At 38.7% G+C, this 27,695-nt stretch overlaps 3 protein-coding genes across 8 annotated transcripts in view; 2 read left to right on the top strand and 1 right to left on the bottom strand.

The window, feature by feature from the left end:
- Positions 1–4,899: 4,899 nt before the first annotated feature.
- On the bottom strand, positions 4,900–9,100 carry LIG4 (DNA ligase 4). 2 transcript variants are annotated; one of them, XM_058831834.1, is made up of 2 exons: positions 8,993–9,100; positions 4,900–8,489 (listed from the first exon to the last, which is right to left on the bottom strand). In XM_058831834.1, the coding sequence occupies exon 2, from the start codon at positions 8,473–8,475 to the stop codon at positions 5,737–5,739; it is 2,739 nt and encodes a 912-aa protein (XP_058687817.1). In that variant the 5' UTR covers positions 8,476–8,489; positions 8,993–9,100; the 3' UTR covers positions 4,900–5,736. The 2 variants fall into 2 exon arrangements, with proteins under 2 accessions (XP_058687817.1, XP_058687810.1); XM_058831827.1 differs by having other exon boundaries at positions 8,945–9,047.
- Positions 9,101–9,140: 40 nt separating this feature from the next.
- Positions 9,141–17,374, top strand: ABHD13 (abhydrolase domain containing 13). Of its 3 annotated transcripts, none has more exons than XM_058831845.1 (3): positions 9,141–9,278; positions 11,010–11,045; positions 15,100–17,374. In XM_058831845.1, the coding sequence occupies exon 3, from the start codon at positions 15,135–15,137 to the stop codon at positions 16,146–16,148; it is 1,014 nt and encodes a 337-aa protein (XP_058687828.1). In that variant the 5' UTR covers positions 9,141–9,278; positions 11,010–11,045; positions 15,100–15,134; the 3' UTR covers positions 16,149–17,374. The 3 variants fall into 3 exon arrangements, with proteins under 3 accessions (XP_058687828.1, XP_058687837.1, XP_058687846.1); XM_058831863.1 differs by having other exon boundaries at positions 9,201–9,278; positions 11,014–11,045; XM_058831854.1 differs by lacking the exon at positions 11,010–11,045 and having other exon boundaries at positions 9,168–9,278.
- The window catches only part of TNFSF13B (TNF superfamily member 13b), a 31,949-nt gene continuing 13,438 nt past the window's right edge, over positions 9,185–27,695 (top strand). Inside the window, exon 1 of one of the 3 annotated variants that reach the window (XM_058831894.1) lies at positions 9,185–9,278. The gene's annotated coding sequence lies outside the window, so the exon portion shown is untranslated. Of the gene's footprint in view, positions 9,279–23,834; positions 23,925–27,695 lie in introns of those variants that run through there. The other 2 variants (XM_058831886.1, XM_058831878.1) reach the window with 2 other exon arrangements.

The raw sequence follows: 27,695 nt of genomic DNA, 5'->3' as shown, positions 1-27,695 counted from the left end.
TTAATTCCTGTAAGCTTTTAATATAATTGTGAAAGATAATATGTGATTTGTGTGTTGTCTGATTGCTAAAACCTTTGTGCAATAACAAATGAGTATTGAAATTCCCTATGGAAACTCTGGAATATAGCCAAAGGGCAGATAACTGTGGGTGAAGGCTTAAGTGAACAGCAGCAAAGCGTTGCCACTGCCCTTGCTGGAGATGCACAGAAAACACTTTGGTTACGTCAACATAGCACTCTTTATCTCTCCTCAGCCTGTGTAAGAGGCAGCTGTGGTCTGTTTTCTTGGCCTCTATGCATTCATTCAGCTTTGACATTACCTATAATTGCATGGCCAATCATGAACACTTACTTGTCTTCCCGTGAGCTCAAATTCCCACAGCAGAGCTGTGCCTGTGTTCAGGGACCACAAAACCCAGCCACCTCCCCATGTTTCCTGTCTGCTTCTGAACATAATCCAGGGCATAGCATGTATTTTCTATGGTCTCAAGTCTCTTCTTCATGTCAGATGTTCAACTCGGCCTCAATTCCTCATCCTGACTAGACAGATCAGTGGCACAGGCCTGTTGTCCATAACGCAGCCTGGCCTGGACCAAGTAACATTCTCCAAAACAGTGATGAAGCACCAGCTGGGATGGCCTGATCAAGGCTAAGAGTACAGCTTTTACATGACCAGACTTTTTTAAGAAATGAGAACTTTTGCTGTGTTAATAAGGAACAGCTGGTGGTGGTTGGCAATATAGTTTTAAGAACTGGAACTGGGAAGCACTTATGTTTAGTGTAGGCAGCAGAATGTAAGAAATGGTCTGTGCTAAGTCCTGGGAACTTCTTGTTTCTACTGACCAAGTAAAACAGTTCATTTTCCAGATGTGGAGGAAGAGGTCTGTGCGTAAAGCACAGTCATGCCAGTGACTGTGTGTAGGTGTGTTGGCCTGATGCAGTCTGTAGGTACAAATTCTGCAACACTGTCACAAATTCTTGTCTAGCCTTCCCATCCATTTCTGAGATCTCTAAAAACATTCTCCAGCACTGCTAAAGATGAAGGAATAATAAGAGGTGAGGGCAGAAGTGAGCCATCATAAGCATCACATCTCTCTCTCTCTCTCAATATTTATACATATATTTATACAGATGTAGACATACATATACATATATATACACACTCTATATGTATGTGCACATTTACACATGCTCTAGCAGGTTTTGGCTACTCTGATTTAGAAATTCCCCTCCCCCTACAACTCCTGTAGCTCACTCACATGCTGGACAGACAATCAGCCAGTTGCAGAAGTCCAGAGCGGGGTCATGACCGATCCATCCCTGAGCAGCAGCCAAAACATGGGCCAAGGGTTCAGCACCCCGAAACAACCACAGAATTGTGTAAGTCAGACCAGAATTCATAAACAAAGACAACCCAGTAAGAAGTCCATAATTCTAAAAGCATTTTGCACTGAGAGCAAACGTAAGCATGATTTTGGAAAGGTTAAATTGGTCATGTCTTCCAAAAACACATGTCAGGAAGGCAGATTATCCAAAACACGTAAAGTAGAATAATTCTTCTGTACCATTACATATTAAGAGTCAGGTCTCTTCCTAGTGGTAAAATGTTTATTTGTATCTCCTAGTCACTAAAAAAAGTTAAATATTTCAGTCTTAAAAATTTAAATATTATCTGTACTGCACCTTAGATGCCTTTACTGAGTGACTGCCAGGAATCTGTATGAGATCTGTATGCAGCAGTTGTTCTGTTCATACAGGTCTTCATCACCAAGCATAAGAATTTAGATCATTGATACAGAAGAAAATTATTCTCAAATTACCACATAATTCAGAGGAAAAAAAAAGAGTAAAATAATGATTTTTCTTAACTGTCTTTTACTTATTAACCTTGTTAATGTTGTTAATGCATGAGACCTCACTGATCTGCCCTGCTTGCTGCTATAGCAGTGTCAGGCAGTCTACTCCCAGCACCTGCTGTGTTTCAGTTACAGAGAGATGTAATCAGCAAAACTGGCTATCTTGTTTATTTCTCTTTCCTTCATATAACCATGTTCAGACACCTGAACAATGGGATACCTATCATCTTCATATTTACTTTTGAATAATTGTATTTTATTACTGTAATAGCACTCAGAAATTTTAGGTAAAATAAAAATTTTACAAAACCCAAAAAAGAAAACAAACAAAACAAATAATAAAAAAAAAACTAACCAAACAAAAAAACCCCAAAACAAAACAAACAAAAATACCCCAACCCAACAAAAACCCCAATCCAAGAGGTATGGTTTGGTATAATTATATGTGAACAAGTTTACAGGGCAGACTGAAGCATAAGAGAGGTATGCAAACTAGCTTTAAACTGTATGTATAAATTCATTCCACCTTGGCAGCACACAGGTCCGATATAATACACCAGTCAAAAGAGGCCAACTCAAGAGAGAAGCTGTGGAAGACTGAGAAAGAAAAAAGCAACCACAAAAACTTAGCTGAGACTAGCTGTGTTACACATCTATTTGCTGTCTTTTACTTGAATATGTGTACTTATGCACCAACAGGAACTCCTATCCAACTGCCTTTGACCAGACAGTTATTGCATTGACTGCAGGTGCAAGATGTGCAGGCTAAAAACATAGATTTCAGAGAACACACTATCTCTTCTTGCTGCTGTTGCTGCTGTAGCAAAGTCTGCTGAGGCTGTAGCATATTAGCTGCAGGAGGAAGCTTCCACGTGCTTGGAAGAAATCCTACCTCCTTGGATCTGTCATGTTTCTGTTTGTAAAGTCTACCATGACAAGAAAGAAGCTGTTATCTCAGCACTCCCAAATCAGGACTGGGCTATCAGATGAAAGTGGTTAAATTACTGGAGCCTGTTTTCACTTTCACAATTGGTAGTTATACATCACCTCAAATTGAAAAACAGCTTTTCTGTTCTCTCAGATATGGCTAGTATTTAAACATTTATACACAGCACTTAGAGAGTTCTTTCCACTGCTCAGGAGACTGAACCACCTTGACGTTCATGTTCATTGTAATTCAATTTGATTTATGCTTTGGGTTTTCTTGGTTTGCTTTGTTTTTTCTCCAGTTTATGTGAATTCATTCTATTCTGAGAAGGACTAAGGATAAAAGAATGGAATACGCAACCCCTCACATCATACTCACTCATTTGCTGTGTAACAACCCTTTTTAACCCCTTGGTATCTTATTTCTAGCAACTTTAGTCCTCGAAAATGTATTGTACTTTATGCATGACACAGAGAAAAATGAACTCTGGTTTCATAGCTTTACATAGTTCCTCTACCCATAATATTAATAGAAGAATAAATTAAAATATATTTTGTCACCAATCTAGTGACAATTATACATGTTGAAACATTCTTATTACATCAGTTTTCAAATACAATCACATATGCTGTGAACATTAATGCTTGCAATTTGAACTTAAATTCAACTCCCTTTTATGTCCTCTCAAGATAATCTTCCCAAAATTACAAAGAAAGAAAAGCTACATCTGTTTAAAACATCCAAAAATAATGCTAAATATATTTTTTTCTAAAAGACAATAATTTTGAGTTTGGTGGCTTTTAATTGGCTTGGTTCAAGAAAGGAACGTGGAGAAACATTATAATTATACCTAGACGCTCCTTCACTGTTAGGTTTGTATAGTAAGTCAAACTTACAGAGAGTTCTCTCATTCTTATCCCCCCACAGCAAAAAATAGTACCATAAAATTTTACAGGCATATCTACTGTTTTGTGGTACAACACCTGTTTCCAGCTGTAGATGCTTTATGCTCAGCTGAACTATGTTAAAAGGCATTTCTCTAGTCACCTTCAAATGAACATTTTTTCATCTTTTTATGATATTTTATAACTTCAAGTCCCTCTTTTGAAAGAATTCAAGCTGCAATTACATACAGATTGGAAAGACTGAATGGCTTTTGATTGGATTTGAAAAGAAAGAGTGACACAAAGTATTACAAAACCCCACAAGCAAACTACAGAGCTTTTTAAAATCTCTCACCAGATCACTGAGATGCCATAAACAGAATAGTACATCTTACCTGTTATTTACTATAGCTGAGAGATTTTGACTATTTCACCTGAGTAGATGGATCTTCTGCTTTTCAAGGATATTAATACACTCTTAATGTACAAATGTACTCTTTCAGAAAAGAGTAACTGGAAATTGGGCAACAGAAACCACAGTTTTTAAGTGCTTCACCAAACAGATGCACTACAGTAAAAAGGTAACAAGCTTTCCACAATTTTTAAATTTGGTTCTGGAAAGGAGTTCACATCCAAGCTAAAGACCAGATAAGTATCAGGGGGACAAAAGAAAGGTGAGGCTTTCCCTCATTCATTCAAATCCCTGTTAGGAAAGGGGTGCAACTAGGCTGCTCCACAAGGGAAAGCGTGCTGAGGGAACAGCAAGACAGGCACAAGGCAGTATCCTCACCAACAAAAAGCATGTCCCACTGTACCAGCCCCACCTGAGAAAAAGAGCAAAGCAGACCTGGTGACAGGAAATTTGTGGAGAGTGACTATTGAATTTTATCTATTGAGTATATTTCAGATAATAAGGGAGCTGCTGATACACTAAGAGATAACAATACAGTCCTTCAAATTAACCTTTAATATAATATTTCCTAATTCTTTTTACAGGAACTTTTGCATGAACATTGAACATGACCATGGAAAGCATTGAAGAAAGAGGTCAGCTAAAAACTGACTCTGTATGGTCTGCCTAACTTCATTTACGTTTGATACCAACGTTGACATAATAAAATACAAGGCCTCAACCTTTCTCCCCTCAAAGCTAGTGCATGAATTATGTAACAGTAAAATAAGAAATTCTGTGCTTTTCAAAAGTTACTGCTTACTAAAATAAATACCAGGCAGACTTTAAAAATAGATTTTATTTAGTAATTGGAAAAATATACATTGAACTGGATATTTGGAAATTATCCTACAATAACTTAAGAAGCATTCTTAAAAGATGAACTGGTTAATTGTAAAAGCCTAGTCCTGTCACAATTCTCTGTTAAACTGTAATGAGCACAGGTGATTATTACAATTTTTAAGTAATTGATTTGTATTTCATACATATATAGGTCATTATTAATTCATTATCACCTCAATGAAAAGTTAGGTTTTTTGTACAAAGGCTATTTACACAAAGAAACATGGGATCTACACAATATTCTAAAATCAAAGTGCTTCCGGAGCTGTGTGGTGCTAAAACCAATGTAAGCAAAGTTAAAAAGTCCAGATGAAGTTTATAAATTACTGAATTCTCTACCATATGGAATACATACGAAACAAGTCCACAAAAACATGTATGTGATTCTAAAATGACAATAGATAAATAGCAGAATCTCCATAAAATAATAAATTATTGTCCCCACTTTGAACAATCAAGGCAGGCATTACTAAAGCTAGAAAAAACTAGCCAGTTTCAGACATATTTTATTTATGTAAAATTTTAGACCTCTCCCGAGATCTGTTTAAAAGGCTTAAATTATTTATCTTGTGGTGATTTTTTTCCTTTCAACATAGTTTAGCATCCCCTTGCTTCTGCAACAGTAAAATTAAAAGCCTTCCTCTGATTTCAGCAATTCAGTGTTGTTCTTCAGCCAGAGCCAGCTTTAAACAGACATGAAGTCACACAAAAATTTTAGGACAACCTCACAAAATCCGCATCAAATCATGCCTTTGCTCAAATCTTAAAAACTGCTTTAAACTAAGTACTGATTTTCATTCTCTGCAACTCCTTCCTCTACTGAGTGTGTTACCCATAGCTCAGATACAATTTTAAATTTTTTCCCAAATGTCCTCCTGAGCACTTTCATCTCTTCTACACGTGAATGATCTTCTCCTACAACAACATGGGAGACACCCTCTTCAAGGTGAGAAACTACTTTTGCACCATAAAAACGGAGCTCCAAAGCTCTAATTGATAGTGTAGTTCCAGGGATTTTGCTTTTGGGCTCATTAACAACAGCATAACAGTCCACATAAACAGTGCTTCCTCTGAATATACCAAGCTGACAATTGTTCCACCAATAACGTTCTTCTAGCTCTGCAATCAAGTCCACAGGCATTGCCTTGTTGTCTTTCATTCTTGAGAACACCTCCTTGAGCTGCGCAACATCTGTGTTTGCTGTGTAACTGTCTCCATAACAATCATACTCACGAGCAAAATGTTCTCTTGTGTCAGGAGACATGTGAATCATAAAGGCTGGTTGCCAAGGCACCAGCATTTTGGTTTCAAAACACTGAAGGAGCCACTCTGCCCTCACCACATCATATTTGTTGGAAGCAATGATGTTTTTCACTCTGACATTCTCAGCTCCTACAATGACACAGTAAGTTTCCGGCCCCGGGTTCTGTACCACACTGCCACCACATTGGGCTATTCTGCTTTCCAGCTCAGTCTTTGAGTATTTTCCCGTTCCTGTCATAACACAAAACTCAACATCTTCAAATATATTTGAAACCTTGCTTACGCTAGAAAGATCAGGAGCTTTAAATTGCTCGGCTATTCCAATTATCTTCCTCACCTTTGAAACAGTTTTCCTTTTTTTCTCATGTGGCTCATCATACTCATCTATAGGAAGGTGCTTAGATGCCAGCTTTCCTTGTGCTTTGCTCCTGAGGTCTTCTAACATGTCTGAAGTCATGCACTCGTACCATTCTTTGTCTTCCCTTATCTTCTCAATTCGGGGGAATCTCAAAGTACAGTCAGTTTTGTACATATCACTGTCAACAATCTCAGCTGCCTTGATCTGAACTATGACAGAGTTGCAAGGTTCAATGTACATTTCAGGTTTTTCAGCTCCACACAAAATGTTACCAGGAGGGTTCTTCCTATGGTAGGGCTTCCAGTGTTTAGCCAGTTTCAAGCCTAGATCATACAACTCTTTCATGGTATAGCCAGAGCCAACACGACAAATAGAGTGGAAAATGGTCGGTTTTTCATTTGGAGGGGGTGTCTCCGCAACAGCACATAGAAAATGAGACATCATTCCACCACGAGACCCCTTCCCCCAGTAACCACCAACAATTAAAAGGTCCAATTCATCCATCAGTCCATTGACATATTCTGGCTTGATTTTTAACCAGCCTTCCCCACGTTTGTCAGGCTTGTAGGTGGACATGGGATCTTTCACCATAATTCCTTCCTCTCTGTTATCTATTGCTTCATTTAAAGCATCAATTACTTCTTTTCTTGTTCTGGCATTTCTTTTATGGACAACATGTATCCTGCCCTTTACTGGGGTAAATACACTATTTAAGATTTCATATCTTTTGCTCAGTACTTCATGGCCCAACTTCTGATCATTAACCATCAACACATCAAATACACAGAAGCAGGTCTGCAGATCAGAGTCCTCCACCATTCTTTTTATGTCAAATTTGTTTCCTTTTTGCATAAAAGTTTGTGTCTCAGGATTGTAAGCCATCATTTCACCATCAAGAATGCAATTTTGTATATTGCTCTTAAATACATTATGAATAAATGGCGTTAACGAACCTTCTAGGGGTGAAGCACCAAACTGCTGAGTATAGTCAAACCCATTTCGGGAAAAATACTTGTACACATCCCCATCTTTGTGCATCTGCATACGTTCACCATCCAGCTTAGTTTCTATGTAGAATGTCTGGTTACTCATTTGTTTCTCAATTTGCTGGACATCTGCAATAGCAGCAAGCATTGGTTTAAAGGCAGAGAACAACATGATAGAAACATCACTAAGTGAGACAGAGGGATCATGCAGTTGTCTGCAAACTTTTTCCAAATCAGTAGTAACATTGTGCAATTCAGCAGCATCAGGATGAAAAATGGAAAATATAGTTTGTTGACTAACACCAAGCTTTAGATCCTTTATAATCATTCGGATAAGCCATTTTTGTTCCAGTGCTGTGCTCTGGGTAATTAACTGAAGAAGACTTTTCTTTAACTGACCCTTGTTTTTAGCAGCATTGTTATTAGCTATTGCATCTAAATGTTCATTGACTTGTTCTATTGTCAGTCTGCCTTGTTTTGGGCTCCTAGGTTTTAGCACAAAGTATGCGATCATTGCAAAATCTCCAGCATCTCCACGTGAGCCTGTAGGTGTTCTGTAATTTAAAAGCTTTGCAGCATCTTTTCCATCTTTTGGTAAATTAAGCAGTTCAATATAGAGCTTTGCAAGCATAGTTTCTTTAATTCCATATGCCATCCTCTCTCTTTCCAACTGTGGGAGTATAAGTCGCATAGCCGGGTAAAAGGAATCTGTGACATCTTTCTCTTTTTGATGAAGCGCATCATGGAACTTCCTCCAGGATTCCAGAAAAACCTTGAAATACTTGGTTTTCTCTGGACGAGATTTGCACTTCTGTATTTGCTCCAGAGTAGAACACAGATGTGCAAAAGGCACATGAGAGGCCACCGTTTTTTTAGGAGGAGGCTGCGAAACAGGTGCAGAAGCCATCAGTCTGTTTTTCACTGGGAACAAAACAAAATTATGTATTTATAAATGAAACGCCAGCACGTTATTTTGTTTAAAAAAACCCAAAACATCTCTAACTAGGATTTACGTTTTTACTCATTTTTATACCTAAGATCTAACCACTATCTTAAAGGTCACCAGCTGATTCCTCATTTAAGGGTCAAACTCAGCAGCGAGGCTGCGACACCGAAACACTGGCATCACCTAGACAAATGTCTGCACGGCAAGACAAGGCACCGCGCCCCCCTCGATGCTGCCCAGGCGGGAGCTTTCCGTGCTCGGAGACCGATTTCCCTCCACCTTCCCCGAGAACGCAGCCTGCCCCCGACGCCACCCGCCTCGGCCCCTGTCCCCCGGCGCGGGGAGCGGTGTCCAAGGGGGCCGGAGAGGGCCCGCCCTGGCCACCCCACAGCACGGGGCAGCGGACACCTCCCGCTCCGCACGGACCGACCTCCGGGAGCACGGGGGAACGGCCGCGCTAGGGGGGACCCACGGCTACCTGCGGAGCCGGGCTGACGCCGGCCTCACACCGCCCCGGAAGAGGAGGGCCCGCCCGGCGCCGCCGCGGTCCGCGCTCCGCCCCCGGGCCGGGGCGGGGAACGGTGGCGGAGGCCGGGGCGGGGAAAGGCGGGGAGAGAAGGGAGAGCGGCCGGGCCGTGCCCTGGAAGCGGAACCGCGGCTGCGGTGACTTCCTGCCTCGGGAGGAAGGAGCGGCGGTTGAAGTTGCGCGTCGGGGTCTGCGCTGGCCCGAGGCAGCGGCGGCGCCGCCCGGGAGGATGCGGCGGGTGGGTCTGGCGGCGCCTCGGCCCCGCCGCGGCACGGGAGGGGGCGGGCCCGGCCCCTGAGGCCGCGCCGGGCCGGGGGGAGCCGGGGCGGAGGGGGCGGCCGGCGCGTTTGGGGTTCGGTCTGGGGTCTCGCCGGGGCTAAACGCGGCTCTTCCCTGGGGCGGAGGCAGGAGGGACATTGTCCTGGCGGTGTGCGGCTCCTGTGTCCAGGAGCTGCTCCCGTGACAGCGCCGATAAAAAGTTCCTGCGGGTGCCTTCCTGCGAAGCCCCGGGAGATCTTACGCTTCTTGGCAGCAAGGTCTCGCTCCGGTGTTTCGTTTGTCTCTACTGCCAGATGGAACAATTCCTGCAAATGGGTGCTTGTAGAAGGTGGGGCTGATGGTAGCTGTAGTGTTCTTAATGGGCCAAGTGTTTGTTTTGAAAAGGCTGAGCTGGGTGTTTCGCTTCAGTTAAAAAAGAAACAATTTAACAAGCTTGGAAATTACTATGTTTTTGGAGCCTATGATCCCTAGAAAGTTAAGGTTCTAAGTTATAAGTATAGGCAGCCTTGGTTTGTTGTTGTTTTGTTTTGATGTTGTTTGGGTTTGTTTGGTTTCTTTACACGGTATCATCGTAATTCTTGAGTTATGATGATACTTTGTGCCATTCGTCTTTTGGGAGGAGAAGTGTCACGCGAGTTAAGGGGAAAGCATTTTCAGCTGTCAATGTGTACGGCTTGATGCTGTGGATGCTGGCTGCTTGAAATAAGTAGGACAAGTGTCTGGTTAATTTTAAAGCCAGAGCCATGAAATGTGTGACGCTTAACTTGCTACTTACTCTAGATACTCTTAATGTACTTTTTGTTTTCTTAGGAGTAGCTACTTTGCTGTTCTTTTTCTCCTTTTTTTTTTTTTTTTTTTTTTTTTTAAGTGCGCGTCTCTGTAGGATTTTAATACTAGGAAAGTGCATTATTGCATTATTCTGGTCTTTACTAAGCTTGTAGGTTTTGTTCCGGATCAGTTTCCCCATCGGAAACTACCTTTTTATAGCTGGGGGCCTAATATTTCTAGTTACAGATGTCTTCTGAATAAATATGGTCAGTGTAACTCTTGTGCAAATTTTGTCTGTATCTGGAGAAGTTAAGAGTGTAGGAAAAGGAAATGGAGACAGATGTAATTCAGTATTTCTTAAGAACACAGAGAAATATTTGATTTTGTTTGCTTGCTTTGAAATCCAAAGGATTTGGAGTGAGTGTTGAGACTTAACTTTTTTTTAAAGCTCTTTAAAGAGGAAGCAGCCATTAAACACCTGGTTTTGATTCTTAGGACCAACTTTAATGCTACTTAGGCGCTAAAAGTTAGTTTTAAGAAGAGAATGTAATATTTGTTTTTATTCACTGTGTATGTATGCTATGTTATTATTAAATATATTACAATTATATATGAACATTATTATTGTAATTTTACAGTATTGTCATATACTCTGTGTTGTGTATATAGTCCAGGACATTTCATTGTGTTTCTTGAACTTCATTATAAGATGTTTTCAAGGTCATCCAATGTTTCAAACAAGCATTCAGCCTGATAGGAGGAGCATGAGATGCACAGTTTCACTAGTGAAGCAGTTGTAACTTCTAGGGGGTTTGGATCTTACCACTTCTGAATCTTCTTTCAAGTAATAAGATAAACAGTAAATTACATGTGTAAGTCAAAACAACTTTACTCAAAATTCATAAATGGAATTGTTTTTCAGGCAGAGATGAAGCCTGGGAAATCATCACATCTAAAGGTAAATGTTTTATGATATGATTAGTGTTTGAAAAATTTTATGTTTAATATTGAAAATGTAGACAGAGACAAAACAACAGAACCTGTGGCAGATACAAGAGTAATTTCAGCTGCCATTCAAAATTAACCAGAAATTGTTCCCTAGTTCATTAAATATACTCTTGAGTTTTTGTTATTCTTTCAGTTGATAATGGTGTTAACCATTTTAAAATAGCATCAGGGCAAAATAGAATACTGTTAAAATGCCTCAGTTATAAAGAAGGGATTTTTTCCTCAAAATTTTAATTGTTGTGTGTGATTTGTATTTTCAGTAGCTACCTAATTTTGGGATTTGTAGCTCATCTGACAGAATAAAAAGGTCTGCAATAGTTCCTAGGCTGTGGATTCAGCAGTGAAGATGTATAGATACAGAGGGTGTGTGTGTGTATATCAACATATGTGTATATCCCAGCACAAAGCTGAAACTCACTGCTTCCAAGTTTCCTTTCTGTTTTGAGTGATAATACAGTTCCATGGCAATTTAAGCCAAAGGTACAACAGCAGTCTGGCTAAGTCTTACTTTCATTAGGTCTTAAGACTGAGTTGGGCTGCATTTCCTATGTGGCAATGGTCTCCACAGTAAAGGTTTGTATTTCAGTACTGTCTTCTGCTTGTCTTTTAAGCTTACGAGCATCACCAAATAAATACTTGCCAGAAGTATTAGGATTCCCAAAGGCTAGCCTTTCTAATGCACATTATCAGAGGGACAAGAGGAAACAATTTTTTTTAATGACCTTATGCTTCTTTACCTAGCTTTTTACTTAATTTAAATAATCAGTGATTATGAAATACTGTGAATGCTGTAAAATAGGATGTGACTCCTTGTTATAGGAAAATCTTGTTTTCAAAGTTACAACAATTATGTGAAATAGAGTGCTGTAATACAATAATTCTACCAAAAAAAAAGATTTTTTTTTAGTGAAGCAAGAATGCCCTCCAAGAACTTAAAGGGGTGAATGCTTCTTGATATAACTGGGACCTCAGACAGTTATGGGGCAAGTCCGTGACTGGTCGTTGTAGTCTAGGAACAGAAGCAGTCTTGTCTAGAGAGAGGATCAGGTTTGTCCAGGTGGTGGGTTGGTGGGTCTGCTGTTTCTCAAGTTGACCACATCAGACATCAAAGTCTAAATATACTGTTCTCCCACTCATGCCTTTTCCAGATTATTCTGGCTCCTACTAGTCACAAAATCAGAGATGCAACAGAAAATGAAAGGCATACTCTTCACAATTCATGACAGAGTGTTTGCATTGTAAGATGTTATACTGTAAACTGCTTGAAAGAGTTATAACTTCCCATCCAGCACACCTGGAGTGGGAAATAAACACCAAGAAGAGACTTTTTTGTGTGTGTGTGTTGTTTTGCAGTATGCTGAGCAGTCTCAAATCTCATACACTTCAAAAAGTGCTGACCTTACTGCTCACTGAATATTACTTTATTAGCTTACCCCTTTTATTTCTGTCCTTCAAGTGGAAATTTTGGTCTGTTTGTATCATCTTCTGCTGTCCAAGATAGTTTGTGGAAGGTGTGTTGCTTTGAGTGCTGTAGAAAGTGCGGGTTGTAGCTTTATTGAGAATGAGATTTTATTGATTTGGCTGTATGCTTGTTTGAGAAATCATCCTTTTCTGCTCTAGCAATCTTTTAATTGGTATTGAAAGGCGGGGAGGAGCCTAGGAAAAATTTTTATCTTCATTTCCTAGCTAACAAATCTTGCAACAAGATGTGGAGGCCTGGAAATTAATGGAACCGGTGAAGTTTCACACAGCTGGGAAAAAAAACTTAAGTAGTAATGCAGTTGTTCAATATTGCGGAGTCGTCAGCTTTATTTAAATCTGTAGTGAGCATGAAACATTTGTGGCTGTGTAGTTTGCTCTTCCTTTTAACTATGTACTGTATGTTGAGCTTTAGTTATAAGGTGTACTGGCTTTACAATTCCAGTAGCAAAATATTTGTATATACCTGTGTATATATATATATCAGAAGTAATCACACAGTAGCACTGTCTCAGTAGTATAATATTTTGATAATATTGGTGAAATAAAAATAGAAGTAGTGACCTTCTCATGAAGCTAACATAGCTTATAAAATCAGCTATGGGTATCAGTCTCCAAATAATAATCCTTAGTGTATGTGGGGTAGTTATTGCAAAACTTCATCACTTGAAGTGAGATTTTTATTAATTATTTGTCTCATAGTAGTTTTGTTTAACAGTGGGTCTCTTTCTCTTGTGAACATCTTGTTGAGAAAGCATTTTTGGAGTTTCTTTCATTTTATAAGAAAGTCAGCAAAGTGTTGAATAGTGTAGGTAAGGAGAATGGTTTTATTGTCTCATTACCAGTGTTCTTACAGTCTTGAAATGTAATGGCAGGAAATGTATGTTAACTTCTTTAGGAAGTTCTCTTAGAAAAAAAGCTGCTTTATATGTCTTCTAATAATTTTGAGTTCTTTTCAAGGGAATTGGACCACAAGAACTAAATCTTCCTATAGACAGTATTTATACATACTTGGATATGGACAATAAACATGAACTTATAAATAATATAAGAGAGCTAAGTTGAGATAACTGGTCTTTTAGACTACTTTGCATTTCACCAGTTTTATGTATTTGGAGTAGATACACTATATAAAAGCTGTAACATTGGGTTTGGTTATTACATGAATCTTAAAATGTGACATTTATTTTCTGATTTATTTATATTTTTTGCATAAAACGGAGATGCCAGTTTTTCCTGGTCAGATTGGGTGCTTATATCTGTGGAATGCAAAGGTTGTAGCTGCAGAGATTACCTTTTATCACCCGAGCCTACCAAGATGGCTGTCATGAAATTCTTGGATGAATCTGCATGTCAAACTTCACTTTGGAGTTTGAATTCAGATTATTGCTGTGCTATGTCATTTTAGGAAATTATAACTTTGTTTCCAAAGTGTAACTATTATCAGCTATATAGCTCAGTGTTCTCGAACAAGTAGCTTTGTGTTGTCCCTTCCAGGTAGTGTGATTATTCAATTCAGTGGTGACTGAATGGTTACTGTAATTTTTGTGTAGGTTTGTCAGTTTTTGTCTGTTTCCATATGAACCAGGAGTGTTCATCTTGTATGCAAGATTTTGTATGGATGCTGGGAGACATAACTTTTGGTTGGAAAGAAGGTTTAATCCACTGTCATTAACATCACTCTCTTCATTTTATGCTGTGTGTATGTTTTTTTCTTGAGTCTGTTTTCATGTTTTGTATTTTCAGCAGTGCTTTTCATTGACCAGAGAAAAATGTAGTTAACTGACTGTTTTCAGTGGTCTTGCATGATGATAAAATCTTCCGTTCAGATAAAGACTTAATGCAGATTATTGATCTGATAGTGGAAAATGATTGTTATAAATCAAAAGCAATCAAAATATAGCAAAAAACCCCTGTCATAATGGTAAATACAATGTGATATCTGAGAAGAGAGGAGTCTTTCTCTTCTGAGCAGTTCAGGTGTGGCTCAGTTGATTGAGATGCTGAAAGGCAGCCACTAACCCATAGCAATGCTGGGATGTGTGGTGAGCCTCCCCTGGCTGCAGACTGACGTGCACAGGCTTACAGCATGCTACTTAGCAACTTAGAAATAAGGGCTATTTTTGTTTGTGTTCTCTGAATTCTAGAGTTACTTATATTAGCAGCTTTGACAAACTGGTGGCATAGTCTGTATGGTTATTCTCCTGCTTAGTAGGAAAGTCTGAAAGAAAGCAGAAGTTACTGTGGTCTCAGTCAACCAGTCTTCTAGTGCTGCTAATGGACTGCCTGCAGAAATACTGTAAATGGGGTTTTGAAGAGTTCTAAAGCCTTTCCTTATGATTGCATTTCTGCTTGTTTTACAGAGCCAAATGGTTTCCAAAAGTTCAAGGGGAGTTTGCCACCAAATTTTATGTTAATGCTCCAATACATTGACTTGCCATTAATCTTCTGCAAGTTGAAATGCTTAAATTTCTACCTGTTTCTTTTTCCTATATTTATATGTATACATTTGGGTTCTTTTACAGGATTTACTTGGAGTAAAAGATCACTGACTTCTACAATGGAAAAATCATGGATGCTTTGGACCTTTGTTAAAAGATGGCTACTAGCTTTGGCTTCCTGGTCTTGGAGTCTCTGCCGTATTTGTCTTTTGCCCTTGATAGTGACTTTTCACTTGTATGGAGGCATTATACTCCTTATATTAATATTTGTATCCATAGCGGGTATATTATATAAATTCCAGGATGTTCTGCTTTACTTTCCTGAACAGCCCTCTTCATCACGCCTTTATGTTCCTATGCCTACTGGTATACCACATGAAAACATCTTCATCAAAACCAAAGATGGAGTTCTTCTCAATCTTATTCTGCTGAGATACACAGGGGACAATGCAGCGTATTCTCCAACCATCATTTACTTTCATGGGAATGCAGGCAACATTGGCCACAGGTTGCCAAATGCTTTGTTAATGCTGGTAAACCTGAAAGTAAACTTAATTCTGGTCGATTATAGAGGGTATGGCAAAAGCGAAGGAGAAGCAAGCGAAGAAGGCTTGTACTTAGATTCTGAGGCTGTCTTAGACTATGTGATGAGTCGGTCTGATCTTGATAAAACGAAAATTTTTCTTTTTGGCCGTTCCTTGGGGGGAGCAGTAGCTATTCACTTAGCTTCTGAAAATTCCCATAGGATTTCTGCCATCGTGGTGGAGAACACCTTTCTTAGCATCCCATACATGGCCAGCACTTTGTTCTCTTTCTTTCCGATGAGATATCTTCCATTATGGTGCTACAAAAATAAATTTCTATCCTACAGAAAAATCTCTCAGTGCAGAATGCCTTCTCTCTTCATCTCTGGGTTGTCTGACCAGTTAATTCCACCAGTTATGATGAAGCAACTTTATGAATTATCCCCAGCTCGGACTAAGAGATTGGCAATATTTCCTGATGGAACTCACAATGACACTTGGCAGTGCCAGGGTTATTTCACTGCACTTGAACAGTTCATCAAAGAAGTAATAAAGAGTCACTCCCCTGAAGAAATGGCGAAAACGTCATCTAACGTAACAATAATATAATTGATATTCTTCTTTGGGATGGGGTGGGGCAAGTACCGGCGCTGTACCTTGATTTGTGATAAGTGGTAAAAGAATGTCTGTTTTTAAGTGTATGTCATGCTTGTACTTGCCTAAAGAGTGAAATTAAACTTGGAAAGGTCTGATATTTTATTAAGGTGTTCCAGATAACTTTTACATTTGCAGCATTGTAAATGAACCATTTTATGTCTTTCTCATACTTTTTTGGTATCTCTGTCCATATATTCCATTTGTTTGATATGTACAACAGATGCTATTAAAGAAACTTGCTACAAAAGTAGTACAGAATGTATTTAGAACAACGGGAGGCTCTTTGGTATTCACTGCTATATGTGTGAGCTTTTTGGACAGCCATGGTTAGCACAATGATTTGTTGCTTCTCTTAGAGTTTATTTAAAGTGTGCCATGCATGAGATTAGTGTTTAATTTCTTGAAATTTTATATTATGCAAAGTGGGAAGTCTTTAATGTGCTAAATAATATAAAGTAACATAAATGGTAGAGTATACTTGCAAGTATACTGTCCTGGGTTATTACTGGTTTTATGGTTATGCAAACTTAGATATTTCAAACTGCAGATGAAGATGAAAAGATACTTTCCTTATTTTCATTTACTATTTGTATTATAATAGTGCACAGAAAGTTGTATGTGCCTAACATCGTGACTTCAGGATTTTACCAAGGCAATTTCTCTATAGAAAAGAGAAGTAACTTTTTCTGAAAGAGATCAGTGCCATCTAAGCTCCTTTCTGCCTCAAGCTCTTCTCAATAATGTACAAGTAAACTATTTGTTAGGACTAGTCTGCTTGTGCATTTGAGGTTGTATTTCTTAAGGCAAAATGGGTGGTCATACAAGGTAAAAGTAGGTTTTTGTGTTCAGACTTTTATGCTGGCATAGGTAAATGTTTGTGCCCTTTATTTATACCTCCTAAAGAAACAAATTCAAATAATTACAAGTGACCACATGATTAGAGATAAATGTGTACAATTGTTACAGTAAGGATAATGAAAATGTCCAGATAGTCCTAGATGGTCATATCATTGAGGGTAGGAAGGCTCTGCAGATAGTGATTGACTGGAGCAACAAGCCAAGGCCAGCTGCATGAGGTTCAGCAAGACGAAAGGCTGGGTCCTATGCTTGGGTCACAACAACCCCATGCAGCACTACAGGCTGGGGAAAGAATGGCTTGTAAGCTGGTCAGCAGAAAAGAGACTTGGAGGTGCTGGCCAACAGCTGCTTGGCTATAAGCCCAGAGTGTGTCCAAGTGGCCAAGAAGGTCAATGGTATCTTGGCCTGTATCAACAATGGTGTGGCCAGCAGGAGCAGGGCAGTGACTGCCCCTGTGCTCAGTACCAGTGAGGCCACAACTCATGTCTTGTGCTCAGTTCTGGACCCTTCACTACAAGAAAGATATTGAGGTGCTGAAGCAAGGCCAGAGATGGAAAACAGAGCTGGGAATGGTATGGAGCATGGGTCCTGTGAGGAGCAGCTGAGGGATGGGGTGGTGTGTAGTCTGATGGAAAGGTGTCTCAGGGGAAACCTTACTGCTCTACAACCACTTGAAAGGAGGATGTAGCAAAGTGAAGGTCAGCCTCTTCTGCCATGTTTCAAGTGCAAGGATGAGAGAAAATGGCCTTGCATCAAAGAAGGCTCAAATAAGGTATTACAAATTTTACTGAAAGCATAGTTAGTCATTAGACTAAATTGCCCAGGGAGGTAGTGGAATCACCACCTCTGGAACTGTTCAAGAGTCATCTGCATGTGGCACTTGGGGATATGGTTTAGGGGTGATTATGGTTGTGTTAGCTTGATGATTGTACTAGATGACTTTGAAGGTCCCCTCCAACCTTGGATCAAAGACATAGCGCTGTTAGCTCAGTCTCTAATGGAGTGTGGGAGCTGTTTAGATCTCTTCTGCTGGTTTAGTTACTCATCTGCTGCAGCTGAGTTTGCCTCATCAATTTTTTTTTTTTTTAATGGAAAGAACAAATTGGAAAACCTTCCATGCAATCTGTAAAGTTGCCCTGAATCAAACTTTTAAGTAAACTTTTCTGCCATGTCCTGATTCAGAAAAGCATCTCAGCACACACTTAAAATCTGTTTCGTGAGGGACAGTCATATTTTAAGCTTGTGCTTATGTTCTCTGGTTGAATAAAACTGCTTTTGTGAACTGGTGCCTTAATGGTTATGCCTCCTGATGGAATTATAGTTCTTACATGTGGGTAATAGTTGTCAGCAGTTTGTAGATAGGGTGATACATCTTTTCATAAACATGATTTTTTTGGGTTTTTTTTAAATAAACATATACATACCAGAAGTTGCTGCTTTCTCTGGTAAGTATCTTACATGATACTATTATTAAGGTTTTCTTAGAGTTGATAGAAAAAAACTACACATCTTTGTGGATCTATAGACGTGAAAACAGAGCATACTTTTCAATCTGAGTGAAACCAAAACTCTTTTCAGCCTTACAGTGGTAATATTTTTTTTTTTTTCCCTTTTGGGGAGAGGGGTACTTTGGAAAAGTGTATTGGAGAAGTTTGATTGGGGGCTGGGAGATGAGGCTGTGTTTATATATCAGAAAGAAGTTAATAGATGTATCATTGCCTTTCCCTGATGTATTCTACACTGAGATATGAGCTGCTTCCATAGGTTTTCATCTATTTCACATCGCTTTAGAATTGCGGTGGAGGGAGAGAAGGAAAATTGGCAGTCAAATACTGCTTTTCTAAAATTCAGTTTATAAAGCCAAAAGAGTAGATTAATTGTTGGAGACACAATGAAGAGAAAGTAATTGCTTTAGAAGTTGTCATATCTTGACATTAAATGTCATTGGGTGGAGGGGTGGGGTTCACAAAGTGAATCAATTTCTAAAGCAACATGTCATTTAACCCCACTTCCCACCAATTGAAACAAAATTCTCAACCCCAGAATATCCCTAGTATTATGTGGCACTTGTATACAAATGAAGTATTCCTGTTTGAGCACACTGTTGCTAAGACAAAGTCAAATGTGTGGTGTTAGATTATGGCAATGTGAAACTCTTCAAAGTGGGCTGTATCTAAACATTACTTATTATCAAGCCATATATTTTCACTATATTGTCTGCAGGATGTAAATATGAAACTTTAATTTTGCAGGTATTGGGTGTGAGTTGGCACAATTGTCATGTATGCATCCTTTATACTTATGTGGTTTCTTCCACTTTTCATATATGCACAGTTTTGTTTCTCACTTAATGGGTTGGCCACATATGCTTGTGAATGAATGTTATTATGCTGTTTTTCGTTGCATTATTTCGTTGGTTATTATCAGGAAAATTAACCCACAAACACCAGAGCCTCTCCCTTTATTCGAATAAAGTAAAAGGACTCCTCTGTCTCCTTTTTTGGACATAAACCCCTGGTGTTTTTGGATTAATTTTCCTGACAGTTATGAAGTACAGTGAAGGAAAATAGAAGTGATGTTTTTATTAAAATATTCCACTGCTCTGCATACAGTTCTTTAAGTAAGGGAGGGAGGAAGAATTGGGAGGAAACTTGTTCTTACAAGTGAAGACTTGTTTTTATTTCATGGTCTGTGTGATAGAAACCACAGTTATCTGCTGCTAAAAACTGAACTGCAATGAACATAGTAATAATAACTTTAAATTGCCAAATGGTGTGTTATGATATGGTTGCATTTACTTAATACTGTTATATGTTTTCCCATAAGAGTTATCCATTTGTGTATAGATGTTTCCCAAATATTTGTTCTGTAGATACAAATTTCTAATTTGGGAAGAAGTAGAGTTCTTTTCACAGGTTTATAAGAAAGCCTTAGTTTAAATATCTTCATTAAAGGAATTTTCTAAGAGGAAATTAAATTTGAAAAAAAGGAAAAAAAAGTAAAAACAAAGTTCCCAGGAAGGGATCAGGAGTTGAAGAGCTGTAGCAGTAGAGTTCCTTGTAAGGAAGTATAAAACCTGGTGTGTGCACACGTGTGTGTAGTTTTAATTCTTGGAAATACTTGCGGCTTCCTACTAACCCAAGTTTACATTCCCAGAATTTCCGAACTGTGAAATGCAGAGAGAGAAGCTGTGCTTTCTTCTGGAGAAACATTAACTGGTTTAGCTGCCCTCATGTCCATTTCTCAGGTAAAATTAAAAATAGAGCACAAATGCATTTGGTAGGCTACGGACAATCTGTCAGCTGAAGGGCAGAAGGATTAACTATTTATACAAAATATGCATATCAGCATCTCTAAGCTAATCATTGGGTCATGCTGGATGTTCATAGTGAAGAATGCAAGGCAGAATTGAGAGTCCAAGGTATGGTCTTTTCTGTTAGCAAAAAGATGCAGATGTACCTCCATTTGTATTTTGTCAGTTCTTGAAAAATACATTTTTATTTTTGTTAACGAGAGTTGATTTTGCTGGGGGCACTTCTGCCAAATATAAAGTCAGTGCCTCTTGCATGTAGTGGGATCAGCCTGATGTATCCCATTAGGTATAATTTGCAATGCCATCCTGCTTGTATAATTTAGAGTAGAACCCCACAGAGGTGTAAATAGAGATAGCATATTGAAGTTCTAAATAAAACTTACGTTTTGAATTCAGAAACAGTCACTGATTATGAGATGCAAGCTTTTAATTTAATTTTTCTTTAATATATAGTTAAGGCAAAACTGTCTTATAAAGTATTCTTAAGTTTTGTAGACAAAGCATAAATGTTACTGTATATGTGCTAATTGTGGCAGAGTTTTACATTATCATTCTAGTTGGTTTTTACAATAAAGTTAATTTTACAAAAAACACTTTTCTATTTTTATGTACTGACATATGCAATAAATTGATACATTAAAAGTGCTGTTAATATCTTGTTCTAGTTTGTGGCTTGTCTTCAGTGTGTGTGAAGAGGTAGTTTTGTTTGCATGGTAACAGATCAATCCCAAGGTATCACTTTCGTCACTTAGTAAAACCAGAGCACGTGGACTAGACATCTGCATTGTTAGATGTGGCCTTTGTGGAAACCTATTACAGCAGGGGAAAAAGCATTTTACAAATACATTTCTAAGCTTTTTCATGTATCCTCACTTTCAGTAAGTGTTGGTAAGTAAAACTGGTATGTGGTAGCTATCCATCACTTTCTAGCACATTTTGCATTTCAAAATTTCTCTGTTGTCTGAGAGATGGTATAAATACTATGTCCATTAGAAAGTATTTTGAAGTGTTTCTGACTATGCTTTTTTGCCACCTCTGCTGTCAGTATTTTAAATAACAATTTTAAATCTGATAATGCCACACAGATTTATAGTTAATTCATACAATTTAATTAAATTAATTTATTAATTTATTAATTTATTATATAATTTATTATTATTTTACAATTTAATTTAACTAGTTAATTCATGCTTGGAGTGGAATACTCAGACTGAAGCAATTTCTACTTTCTTACAGAGAATTGTATTACTAAGCTTATATCACCTCTGCTCCCATTTGGCATGGTTAATATGAAATACCCAGAAAATAAGAGCTTACTCTGTCTTTTCTAAAGCTGCAAAATATGTGTCCTCTCCTGAATTACTGCAAGGCTTATAGTTCATTTTTAACCCAGTACCTAGGAAACAGGGCTGTGGGTGTGGGGTGTAGGTGTGGTACATTTGGACTCTATGCTCAAGATACCTATTAATTTGGAATGAAAAAAAAAATTTTTGTAAAGGAAGAAATGACAGTACAGGAACAATTCCAGATTTGGGTACTTTATGTGAATATTGCCATGAATGAGAAGCAGGTTACTGTCTTGTGAACTTTGTCACTAAAATTTACTTGCATGGTGCTGTTCTGGAGAACACAAGTCTTGCATTTGCTTTTTCTTACTTGAAAATTAATAAGCAGCTGGGCTACAAAGTGCAACACAAACTGTGTCTTGGAATGTCTCATGATGTTATACTCATTTGCTTAGTAAGTGGGTATAGGCCTTCATACCAGGCAAAACACTGTATTTGAATTTTTCTCTGAATTTGCGAGTACTGATTAAATTATAGTAGACATTCATGCGAACATCTAAACTAATACTGGAGCAGCCTTGCTGAGAAGGGCTTGGTGGTGCTGATGGATCAGAGGCTGGACATGACCCAGCTATGAGCACTCAGCCCAGAAAGCCAAACATGTCCTGGGCTGCATCCAAAGCAGCATGGGCAGCAGGGCCAGGGAGGGGATTCTGCCCCTTTGCTCTGCTCTGCTCTTCTCTGGTGAGACCCCACCTGGAACCCTGCATCCAGCTCTTGATTCTTCAGCACAGGAAGGGCATTGAGCTGTTGGAGGAAGTCTAGAGGAGGGTCACCAATCTGATTAGATGGGTGCAGCACCTCTTCTATGAGAAAAAGCTAAGAGAATTGGGCTTGTCCAGGCCAGAAAATAAAAGGTTTTGGAGTGACCTAATTGCAGCTTTACAGTACCTTAGGGAGGCTACAAGATAGATGGAGAGACTTTTTACAAGGTCATATAGTGACAGGGCAAGAGGGAAAGGCTTAAAATTGAAAGAGTGGAGGTATAGATTAGATATTTGGAGGGAGTTCTTTGCTGTAAAGGTGGTGAGGCACTGTAACAGGCTGCCCAGAGAAGTTGTGGATGGCCCACAACTTCTGGAAGTGTTCAAGGCCAGGCTGGATGAAGGTCTCGGTAACTTGATCTAGGGGAGGATGTCCCTGGCTACGACAGAGGTGTTGGAACAAGACAATCTTTATGGTCCCTTCCAACCCAGTCTGTTCTATGACTCTGTGAAATGAAACCTAGACCAAAGACTTGGTGTCTGTTAAGAAGATCAAATATAGACAGACAAGGTTTTGAGAAAATGCTGAACCATTGTCTTAGCAAAAATTATTTGCCCCAAAGATATTGAACATGCCTGAGCTTTAAATCTCTTGTTGGACCCTATTCAGGGTCTTCATTTTAGATTTTGGACCGAGTTCTGTCCCTGTAAGTAGATAAGGAAGATACACTGATTATGTTCTGGATTTGTTTTGAAAACATTGATGTGATTAATTTGTTATGCTTCAGCTTGGATGGGGGCAGAATAACTCTTGTATGTTTTGGAAAAACAGCAATTTTTCTTTCTCAGGCAAGGCAGTTTAAGAGCAGACTTGGTTTTACTGTAAGAAACATGGTTTCTCTCTCAACTGGAGATACATATTTAATAATCTGAAGCAATGAGCTGAATAATGCAAAGCTGCAAGGTGATTGACAGAAATGTAAGCATGTTCACATACCAAGTTCAGAGAGACGTTGCCGCTAGTTTGACCAAGTAACTAAGGAATGGGTTGTGCTCCTTGAAGACAGAAAGAAAGGAAGTTCTACAGCTGGTTTGAATTACACTTAACCTCTAGTGTGGGCTAATTATTTACAAAAATTCAAAGGGAAAGGTCAGGCAGAGAACCCTTTCCTGTCTCTCCTCTAGGACTCAGGGACAGTGTAGCAAATACAGCTATGAGGAAATTACATTATGGTTTGAAAATACTTGAATCCTTGTCCTGTGCCCTCTCTTGAAGGTCTCCAGACTGTAGCAGCAGCAGAGCAGCCACTCCCACATGAAGGGCCATGGCTCCGTGTTTATCTTATTACCATACAAAAGCATTTTTAGCCCATCTGTGCAAAATTAGGTTGCATAGTGTCAAAGAAGTGGAGAAATGCAGTTCTCTGTGTTGCTGGATAGCAAAGCTGGTGAGACTGTAAGAGAAGTGGGCTTCAGCTGTGTGACAGAGCTCCTGTTTCCCTGGGCAGTAAGAAGCAATTGCTGTAACATCACAGAGGGAGGGGGGGGAAGGGGAGGAGGCTGGCATTAAGCTGCTGTAGTATATAAATCCTGGGTTGTCTTTTTATATTTTATAGGTTTTTTAAATTATTTTCTAGCTGGTTCTGCTGCATATTTTGAATGACACCTATAATAATTGCTTTTCCTTTCTATGTCAGTTCCTTTTCTCTTTGAAAGCACAGTAATAATAAATTTTTAAAAAGTGACAGTGGCTGCAAGTCACATATAGATTTGTGTGGTATGCGTTTGGACCCAAATTGTCTAGATATCTAGAGAAATAAAATATTACAGGGAATAAAACAAGGATGGCATACCTAAAATGTGCAGAGACATTTGTGTTATCCTTGGCAATTTTGAAATGTTGAGGAAAAGGGAAAAGATTACCATTTTTGCCTCAGAAAAATCTCATAGAATTTTTTGTTTTCCGTCTAACAAGGTTATTTATCAAATAAGGCTTTAACTGTTTGTATAACAGTTAACTTGCATCCTTTACTTGCAAGGTATTCAACAGCTTCCTAGAAGTTAAAATTATAAGATACACAGCTACAGGAGTGGAATATCCAGAAATAAGAGTACTTTTTGGATCTATTTGTGAGGCAGAACTTGCCTGGATTTGCTACTGTGGAAGTTGCAGTTAATGGCTGAAAGAACTATTTAAGTGCTCTTGAAGGGAATGTGTACTGTTTCAGAGGGGTATCTGTGAATACTCTTAATACAGGTCTCTTTATTAGCAGAAAACTATAATACAGGATTTATTCTGATCTCCTCCAAAACAGTCTTCTTATTTTGTCCATCTTCAGAAAGGGCTCAAAATTAAATGTAAAATTTCAGAATGGAACCTTTGCTTTTTCTGCGCACCTCTATCTGTTCTGCACTGTCTTGTGTGGTAAGGCGAGATGTCGTGGTCTCTTTCTTGTAATAACCGCAGGGACCATTTTGTGGCTGCTTCAGATGTAAGTGAAGCTGGACCCTTGCCACTGGAGGCGTACTTTTAGTGCGGCTTTTGAAACACTTGCCTGGATCTCTGGGTTGCAGCATCTGCACAACCTCCTTTTTAAAAACAGAACATTAATTTTTAAGCAAACTTCCATGTTTCATCAGTAAATTAGGTTTTTACCCAAGCCTTCACAGACATATCAACTGTTTCTCTTTTGTGCATTGAACTTCATGATGGGTTTTTCCTCTCCCACAAAGAAGATGCTTTTGTGGTTAAAGTACATAACTGGATTTCAGGAAATCAAGAATTCAGTTTCTGGTTAAACCACAAATTTCCTGTATGATTGGTTACTATCGCTGTCTTGGTTCCCCACAGATATAATGTTGATCTTTTATAAATTCTCGGATTAGCAGGACTCATCTTGATCATTTAATCTGATACTCTGCATAACAGAAATTTAAAAAAATTAATTAGCTGCATAAAATTACAGGGCTTGTTTCTGCTATAACACCTTGGAAGTTTTAACCAGCCTTAATTTTGTTCAGGAACTCATTTTCCTGTCTTGTAGTGAAACATTCTCACTTTTAAGAGTCTTCAGTGGTAGTGTGTTGGGGTTTGGTCTTCATTTATTTATTATTTTGAATTTTACCTAAATGTTTGCTCTTTTTCCTGGAAGTGAAGGACTTGGTTAATTAGAATTCTTAGATTAACCAAGGCATTTCTTAATTTTTTATCTTGGCTAAATTAAAAAAGTTTTTTAGTCAGTTAATCTGAGTGTTCAACATAGGTCATCCTTTGGGTTAAGGAGACACAATGTGTATGCAAGGATCATGTACTGTGCATGCAAATTCAGAACATAATTTCAGAATACCTTTATTTTAAGGGTTTATTCATATTTGTTTGCAGAGTTAGATGGCCAGGACTAGGTTTGTGCAGTTTAATGCAATGACCTTTTCTTCTGTAGTAGTAGTTTGGAAAATGCTGCTTTGAACTGGTCTCGATGTGACCCCTAAGGTTTTCTGACTGCATGGGTGTCTTGAGTCCACAGTTGTTGATGTGGTACAAAAGTTTACAAAAGGATTTTCAGGAAAGCTGTCCAGTAGAAGCAGGCTGCTAACCAAAACCTGAATACCATTTCTGAGATAAGTTCTTATATTATAATTCTCTTATATTCATTTTGGACTTTTGACCTTTTTCACAGTTCATTTTCATCAGTCTTAGCTACATGCAAGTAGGTTTGTTAATATAAAAGCATGATGCTATTTCCCCCCAGCTTATATATCCAAATAGTATGCCTCTGTTTCAACAAGAATATTCCACTGAGAGCTTGTGTTCAGCTGAAATCATCACCTTCCCATGTCTGCTGGTGGGAGGCTGATCTGAGCACTCCTGAGTCCTCTTTAGTCATGCTAAAGCACAGCAGAAACAGCATGTGCCAGCCTTACTGACTGTGCTCTGAGCAGGCTAAGGATCGCTTTGCACCTCTGCCAACAAGAGGAATCATAAGGAGAGTACATTATGACAGGACATAGTGCCAAGAATTGAGGCACTGAGTCCAGGTTCTAGGCTCTGCATTAACATGGGGTTTTTGTTAGGTTTGGGGCCTTTTTTGGGTTTGGTGATTTTTGGGTGGTTTTTTGGAAGTAATTTGTTATTTACTTTGATGCAATTAGCCATCTGCAATTAACTAAGGCTCCATTTGATTATATTAGAAGTTGTTAGACTAAGTATATTTCTAGGTAATTCATACTGGTTTTCATGATTGATCTCATATTGTCATTAGTTATTGTTCCACCAATTTTGTCATCACAAAAGTTGTCTGAAGTTACATTTTCTTTCAAACCACAGAACTGCTTATAAATCTACAGAGCAATACAAGGTTGCCAACAGAGAGATCCTTTTGATGCTTAGCTACAAATTTTGTATATATGTAATATATGTATATATAATATATATATATATATTTAATTAACAATTTCCTATGTGTGGGCTGTTGTGATTTTCCTCCTTTCCCATTTGAAATTCTCATTGATCAGAATTATAAGCAAGGTGGAGCCAGACGTCTTACAGAAGTCCTCTATGTCACCACAATTGTCAGCCCAAATAATGACCCCATTTAAAGAGTCTATGGAGGCTGGGAACAGCCTATTTTCTCTAGAAATGGCTAGAGCACTGCTATTTATATACCAGTCTGTTATTTTCTGATACATTAATCACTGCAGAGACCTCTGGCCAATAGTTTCTTGGTATTCCTGGATAGCTGGTTATAACTTTCATTCTCTCACTCGGTTTCATTTGCTAAAATAGCACTTCTTTTCCAGCTGTCACATTATTTTTTAGTTTTGGAACAGCCAGTACTAGGCTGGTAATGTTCTGATGTCTAGGGATACTTGAAGGCATGTCTGCTTAGTTCCAATAAATGCTTATTCTGTTAAAAAACCTTGCATTAGTTCATCTTAAATTAACTTCAAAATGCAACCCCATTTGCAGCTTAACTTAGCCTTTAAAATGGGAACAGAAATGGTATGGTATTCTATTTTTTCCACCCCATACTGATGTCTCACAGTGTGTATGTGGCTTCTAGGCACAAGATACAGGGTATATTTTTTTTCCTTTGCATTTAGGAACAGATTTACTGTACTGTGCAGGATGTGTGTGGTTGATAGAGGTGGCAAAATAAAGAGTGCCTTGCATCACAACGGAAGATGGTAAAGCTCATAATCACACTAAATTTCTTGTAGCCTTAAGAAACAGAAGAGGGAGAGGCTACGGAAGTTGTTATTATCTGGTTTTCCTTCTTCC

Source organism: Poecile atricapillus, chromosome 1, assembly GCF_030490865.1.
Source record: "Poecile atricapillus isolate bPoeAtr1 chromosome 1, bPoeAtr1.hap1, whole genome shotgun sequence".
NCBI classification, from domain to species: domain Eukaryota; kingdom Metazoa; phylum Chordata; class Aves; order Passeriformes; family Paridae; genus Poecile; species Poecile atricapillus.
The sequence above is the reverse complement of the archived record's forward strand: the minus strand, read 5'-3'. Positions and strand labels throughout refer to the sequence as shown.

What these genes read in the sequence shown, in the direction of transcription:
- LIG4 (XM_058831834.1), bottom strand. Translation starts at nt 8,475, where the DNA reads ATGGCTTCTGCACCTGTTTCGCAGCCTCCTCCTAAAAAAACGGTGGCC.
- ABHD13 (XM_058831845.1), top strand. Translation starts at nt 15,135, where the DNA reads ATGGAAAAATCATGGATGCTTTGGACCTTTGTTAAAAGATGGCTACTA.